Raw genomic sequence first — 7,708 nt, 5'->3', positions numbered from 1 at the left:
CATGGAAAGAAAAGTATAAAAGCAATATAATTTATGAAAAGCAAATTCTTCAATCAAAATCCTAAAAAAATAGATGAAAATAGATGTATACAAATAAAATTTTCATAAAAAGGAGGAAAAAAATCAATTAGAAAATACCTAATGAATTCAAATCACAAAAATCGCTCCTAGAATCATACAAAGTGATCTTGAATTGGAAGAAATTTGGGGGAAATACAAAAAATCTTTGATATAGGGATATTGATGAAAGAGAAAGTATTGATGAGGACATAATTAATTATGAGTGTAATAATAACTTTCCTATTTAATATTTATTTATATTAAATATATATATAAGAAAAACTGATTATTGGTATATAATTAACTTTGCTATTTATTGTATAGTTATATCCATATAACATAATAAACATAAACTATAGCTATTTATTTTAAATGTATATTGATGTTTGCCATATTCTGTAGTTTTTCCTTGATATAAAGCCCAATAATCGATATTGTAATCAATGGTCCAACAAGATAAGTATAGAGATAGTATAGTGATACAGGAGTTCGACTTAGTTTCTTTACTCGTTTACATGCTAATCTTTACCTTGAAACTTTAAAGATGCATACAGTTAAAAAAGAACAAAAGAAACTAGTGGTCTTTGAAGATTAATTATAACTACACAAACTGCAAACGATATGAGTGGCAAAATAAATAATCTTTTCATCTTATGAGATGTTAGATTATGTGAAAATTAGTTTGAAGAGGAAATTATTGAGTGTGCGGATAAATTTTCTCATGAATAACTGGATATAAAATAAAGATACACATATAATGTACATAGATACTCTTTAAGGGTATGGAGTCTATTGAAAGAAACGAATGAACTTAGTTGAAAACGAGCAATATATCATAACATATTAAGAATCTTTTCATAATATAGCTTAGCCCAACAATAATACTCACATATATTACTAATCTGAAATTTCCTATTTTGTTGGTAAACATGTTACATTTCGTGATAAGGTGTTAATTGATGGAAAAATTGTATGAAATAGCAAAATATTAATTCAAATTAAATGCTATAGCGATAGTTTATTTTAATTGTAATTCGCAACAAACATCTCTTTTTTTTTAGCCATCTGATTCGGTATACAATTAGTCATTTTCGGTATACAATTAGCCATTTTATACATTTCGGTATAAAATGTATAAAATGCGTTTGTGTTTGTATAAATCGAGAGAAAAGTGTATACAAATACTAATACAGATATTTTCGTCCTATACGCTTATAATTATACAAATACATATCTTATTATACAAATTACAAAGTATAAATGAATTTATACAAAACTGAACAATTTGTATAAAATTGGATGTTTGTAGCGAATTATACAAATCAAAAGCTCCATAGGAAACATAAAATCTGTTATGGAGCGCAGTTATGCAAACTATAGTTATAACATACAAATATAATTTTTATGTTTGATATATGCGAAAGTTGCTCTTAATTGATTAGGACTCGTAGTGNCCAACAATAATACTCACCCAACAATAATACTCGCATATATTACTAATCTGAAATTTCCTATTTTGTTGGTAAACATGTTGCATTTCGTGATAAGGTATTAATTGATGGAAAAATTGTATGAAATAGCAAAATATTAATTCAAATTAAATGCTATAGCGATAGTTTATTTTAATTGTAATTCGCAACAAACATCTCTTTTTTTTTAGCCATCTGATTCGGTATACAATTAGTCATTTTCGGTATACAATTAGCCATTTTATACATTTCGGTATAAAACATATAAAATGCGTTTGTGTTTGTATAAATCAAGAGAAAAGTGTATACAAATACTAATACCGATATTTTCGTCCTATACACTTATAATTATACAAATACATACTTATTATACAAATTACAAAGTATAAATGAATTTATACAAAACTTAACAATTTGTATAAAATTGGATGTTTGTAGCGAATTTACAAATCAAAAGCTCCATAGCAAACATAAAATCTGCTATGGAGCGCAGTTATGCAAACTATAGTTATAACATACTAATATAATTTTTATGTTTGCTATATGTGAAAGTTGCTCTTAATTGATTAGGAGTCGTAGTGGTTCATTGGGTTGGATGATTTTTAATTGAAATTTAAAGTGAATGATATGATCAGTTTATATAGAGGTAGGTAGAGCGACCAATATGGGTTGTGGTGTAGTGGTGGAATTGCTTCACCCTTAATTAGAGATTTTGAGTTCAAGACATGGGTATGAAAAAAATCTTGTTGGAAGCATCACTCACGAATAGACCTTCAGTACGCGATCCAAATTTCGTCGGGGATCTAATATGGGCTCCCGATGTCGGGGGATAAAAAAGAGAGGTAGGTAGAGTAATATTTATCATATTCAATAATTAATCATTAATTGGTAGCTACCATTAGTTTCTTCAACCAACATTTATAAAACCAGTCTTTTGTTTCTAAATCGAGACGATCCTTATAAATTCCCCATTGTTAATGTTATCTTAATTTTTTGGTGGTTTTTAGAAGAAAAAAAGGTAGTCTGCCGCTCCAAAATAAATGATATTTTAGCTTTTTCATTTTATTCTAAAATAAATGATATTTTAAATTTTCAAAAAATAATTGATTTTTTTCATTTAAAATTACCCTTCTTTACCTAATCAAAACCATTAATTAACCTTTTTTTTAAAAAAATAATTAGAAAGAAGTTAATAAAAGATGACAACTAATGTGGGATCGTTGTAAACTTGTAATGATTTAACAAATGTCAAGTTGGGGGATCGTTGTCTTAGCTTCTTCCACATTAACGTATCCTCCCTCAAATTAACCACCCGTAAGGCTGTAACTAAGTAATTTTGGTAAAAGAATATTTCCTACGATGTAATTTAGTGTAAATCTCAAATTGATTTATAAATTTTGAATACCTAATGATAAAAAATTCTTTATTGTATATAACATATTTTAAAAAACATGTTTTTTGAAAAATATTTTGACAAACACTATATCAGTCAATTTGGATTACGTATTGACCCAATTTTTTAGAAGCTAAAATGGATTAATCTAATAAATGACTGGATTGATAATCCACCCAAACTTAAACATGGAGAGTTTGATTTTGCCAATCCTAATAAAAGTCATGATATAGACAAAATTTTGACATGTATTGCCTGTTTTTCCCCCAATGGTAGAACATCTCTTTCCCCCAAAGAATGATAGAACAACTTATGGACTTAAAACACAAATATTAATGGGACGGACCACTAGCCTAGCTAGAAGCATGACGCTTGTGGAATTATCCCTATACTGACTATGACTTTGCAAAAACGTACGAGATCAACATGTGGTTAAGAAAGAATGAAGTAAAATAAAGAGGTATCAGACTTTGATTAATCATACATGATAGGATAGAAATTAAAGTCATGTTTCACCTGTTTTTTAAAGTTAGTTTAAGTTTATAATTATCAATACATGAATTTTTTTTTGTACAATGGCCACATATTTTATGTGCATTTATAATAGTAATAATTGACAACTACTTGAGATTGATAGACTCACATGCATGCTCATCGAGATTGTAGGGTTGTGAATGGTTCATTCGTTGATGTTCTCTATTTACATCCAAAAGTGATGTGCATGCTATTCTCATTTTCACTTTCGAGTAATGTTAATATCCTGCTTATAACTGGTGTTGGATTCATAATTTTTCATATGACTTGCTTGACGTATACGTCTTTTGCGTATTCAATTTGGTCTCTATGCAAGTCTCTTACGTATGTATATTATTATATATAGTGTATGTCCAAACTATAACTATATTTCGTGTACCACACATGTTGTGTAGAAGCTGACGGCAATGAACTCAGAAATTTGTTGACCCATTAACCAAATTATCATACAACTATTTGTGTTGGCAGAGTGATATAAAGACCTTAAAAGACTATTTTTGAGTCAAATGTGACAGTAGTTATTCTTGTCTTATTTCCTAAATAATTATAAAACTAACAAATTTTGTGTAAATGATACATATTGAGATATACTGTCCCTGTCAAAAAATTTTACACCATACAATAGTCCAACAAAGTCCACACATTAGTATACATAATACATCTATGATGATTATAGACTAGGGAAAACTATGTAATTAGACAAGCTTCCATGACTATTAAATTTTACTATACTTTAAAATAATTACATAATCTCTTGCTCTTTCTCCTCCCCTTTCTCTTGCTCACTATCTCTCTCTCTCCCCCCCCCCCCTCATTCTCTCCCTCTCGCCTTGTAGAGGCAAATACACTGTATCTAGAAGCAATTCGAATAACATACATAATTATTAAACCTATCGATATGTTGAATAATTAAAGAAACAATTACCTAAATATACAACTTATTTTACTATATTCTCTAAAATTCTCCATCATTTGATTTTTTTTTTACACAAATCCCTATTCTCTTCAATTTTTGGATACATCACTTTACATGATGTATCGTTTGGATACATAACTTTGTATTCGGTATCGAGATGATGTATTCGAAATCGGTACGTGATGTATCGGAACGTTTTGGGATGTATCCGAATTCCACCAAATTTAAGACATTTTTGTAATTTGTAAAAGAAGAGTGTTATGTAATTAGCTCATAACACTATGAGATTTGTGTAAAATTTCCTATAATTAAAACCTATATTAATATGTTTTATAAAAGTTGCTGTTTTATTACTACACTAAGCAGATGACTCCTTTTTTAGGCCGCTTGTTAAATATGATAAGATCCCAAGTACACAAGAGAGAGAAATGGTTTGGCCCAAATAATGAATTGCTTTGTAGCCTGTGAAAGGTAAAGGAAATGTCATTAGAAGAGACTAAGCCCAATTTTTCAACATACAGGCCCAAGGGTAAAATAAGACATTTCGTAAAAAATCTAATGCAAAACCCTAGTTTTATATATTCTGTTTCATCACACTCACCACTGCCCCTCCGAAACACAGCTAAACCTCAACCCTAGCTCATTGTCAAAATGCCGCCAAAGTTCGATCCATCTCAAGTCGTCGAGGTTTTCGTCCGAGTCACCGGAGGTGAAGTCGGAGCAGCGAGTTCACTCGCTCCCAAAATCGGTCCACTCGGTCTTTCTCCTAAAAAAATCGGAGAAGACATCGCAAAGGAGACCTCAAAGGATTGGAAGGGTCTCCGAGTGACGGTCAAACTCACAGTGCAGAATCGTCAAGCTAAGGTATCGGTTGTTCCCTCCGCCGCCGCACTTGTCATCAAGGCGTTGAAGGAGCCGGAACGTGACAGGAAGAAGACGAAGAACATCAAGCATAACGGTAACATCTCACTGGATGACGTCATTGAGATTGCTAAGGTGATGCAGTCTAGATCTATGGCGAAGGATTTGAGTGGAACTGTGAAGGAGATCTTGGGAACATGTGTATCTGTTGGTTGTACGGTAGATGGAAAGGATCCTAAGGATTTGCAGCAAGAGATTACTGATGGAGATGTGGAGATTCCTCAGGATTGATTGATGATTGAGATTGATGATTGATGAACTGATGATTCCATTGACGGAGGTTATGTTCTGATTTTGTTCTTATATTAATTTTTATGTTATTTTGTTTTGAGTATGTTATCGAGGATAATTTTGATATAATTATGACGAGTAAACTTTGGGATTTTTTTGGTTAATGTAGTTTTAATTTTTCTCGATGAATTGCTACTCTATCTAGTGTGCTAATTTATATTGTCCGCGTTGTTTAGTAGTGGCGTTATATGTATTTTAAGTTTATGTTCTTTTTTTTAGTTAGTAAAACACCTGTGGAATAGTTATATGAATAATGCCGAGGTTCATATTCTAGTAGTCATAATTAGCAATGTTGCTGCTATCTTCCTGAACTGTTTTGAAATTTTATTAGCACATTGAGAAGATGCTACTTAGAACTCTGTACATTGGTTTGTCCCTGTCGCTTCTTACAAAGGTTCAGCGATTTATTGGGTATATCCATTGCACTATACTTTGTAAAACAATTGGTATATTTACATGAACTGCGACTAAACTTCCAAGTAACTGAGTATCTATTGAAAACAACCTTTCTGATTCACTGAGTGATGCGTACTCACACTCTAACCTCTCACTTCATGAGATTACGGTGTGTATGTTGCTGTTGAGTGTCATCATTCCAGTATAAACCCACTTTATGGCTTTTGATTGTTTGTTAAACAAACAAAATAAATTATTTTAAAAGTATTTCTAATTAATAATATAGATAACTAACCTTTGTGTTACTAATCGTTCCTCGAAATCCATTTGCTACATCTTCATGCTAAGTTTCTCTGTCAATCTCTTTAATTTCCTGGTGAGTAAGTTTTATAGTCCATTATAAATGTTGATGGGTGCTGGGTAAACCTACAAGACTTTGCACCTCTCTGCATGGCATACTTTTTATTGCCTCTTTTCCTAGTTGTTTGACACATTTCGGATTTTAAGATTCATATTGGTCTATAGTATCATATATCTTTTAAATATTTTGAATTGTTAATTTTTGTGACTTAATAGTATTTTTTACGTAGTTTACTAATATTTAAATTTTATTTCAAAATAATTGAAAATTTTATGTGTAAATTTCCGTTCAGTTGTATGACTCTCGAAGAATGAAATATGTTAGATAGATGGAGTAGTTGTTTTCCGCCTGTTCCACATGAACCACAACTCTCAACATTCTACTGCTTTTACATTCATGCCAAAAGTGAACTGATTCACACCTGGCAAAGTATGCTCTCCATGCATCAAAGCTTCACGCTTTGGATACCTTCACTAATATGAAATACTTCAATCCTCTAGTTAGGAACTTTGGCAGCAATCAGCCGCTTAGTCACGTTTTATAGTATTCATAGTCACAACACATAGCTAATCTCCTCCTTTATGAGGAAACCTAGTATTCTTTATTGAAGTAACAACAATATGAAGTAATTGAAAAATGCGTAAAGTTTTTATAAGGCAAAAACTACAGAATCTAATTAACCGTACAAACTCATTACAACCTATTTCCATATAAAATGAAAAAAACTAGATATATCTAAACGAGATGAAGAGTACCATGTTGTCACTACATAATTTTAGTTCAAATCTTTGCAAGATTCGAGAACAACAAGATACAAAACAGAGCAAGGACATCTTGCAAAATTCGAAACAGTCTGTTTTAAGTTCAAAAGAAAAAAATCCAACCCTGCCCCGCATGTTTTTTTCATAAAATATTTTGTATCTCGTCTCATTGCAATTCCTGTTCACAGTAGATTATCAAATTAATAAAATTCTTGATAGGGTATGGATGATCATTTCCTCTTCCTGTGGGAGCTAGCAGTCGCTGAATGGTTGGTTAATAATATTGAATCTTTGCCCTGTTCCACATACAAGTTATATACCAGAATGAAGTTACGAAGTACCATATAACTGGTGGGATATTATGTTAAGAAAAGATAAAAGACATAAAGTGACACAAGGTGTCTCGAATTTTAAAAAAGACACATTAACTTTGCATACATTCTATTACCCCACAAAACATTTCAAAATCACAATAAATCCATACTTTTTACACAATGTGCATTCTCAATGCCTGAGCGTGAGTGTCACCCCAATTAATAATATAATTACACATTTTTTCCAACCCATTTAGTAAAAATTGGATAAATCTTGACCCATTCACATTTT

The 7,708-nt window shown here is 31.1% G+C and overlaps 1 protein-coding gene across 1 annotated transcript; it reads left to right on the top strand.

Moving 5' to 3' along the window:
- Nucleotides 1–4,947: 4,947 nt before the first annotated feature.
- Nucleotides 4,948–5,713, top strand: LOC125873193 (60S ribosomal protein L12). The gene has a single exon (XM_049554085.1). It carries the CDS (start codon nucleotides 5,024–5,026, stop codon nucleotides 5,522–5,524), a length of 501 nt encoding a protein of 166 aa, XP_049410042.1. The 5' UTR covers nucleotides 4,948–5,023; the 3' UTR covers nucleotides 5,525–5,713.
- Nucleotides 5,714–7,708: the final 1,995 nt, after the last annotated feature.

The sequence above is a fragment of the Solanum stenotomum genome, chromosome 8, assembly GCF_019186545.1.
Source record: "Solanum stenotomum isolate F172 chromosome 8, ASM1918654v1, whole genome shotgun sequence".
Taxonomy (NCBI): domain Eukaryota; kingdom Viridiplantae; phylum Streptophyta; class Magnoliopsida; order Solanales; family Solanaceae; genus Solanum; species Solanum stenotomum.
Note: the sequence above shows the minus strand (reverse complement) of the source record. Positions and strands in the feature narration are given on the sequence as shown.

What these genes read in the sequence shown, in the direction of transcription:
- LOC125873193 (XM_049554085.1), top strand. Translation starts at nt 5,024, where the DNA reads ATGCCGCCAAAGTTCGATCCATCTCAAGTCGTCGAGGTTTTCGTCCGA.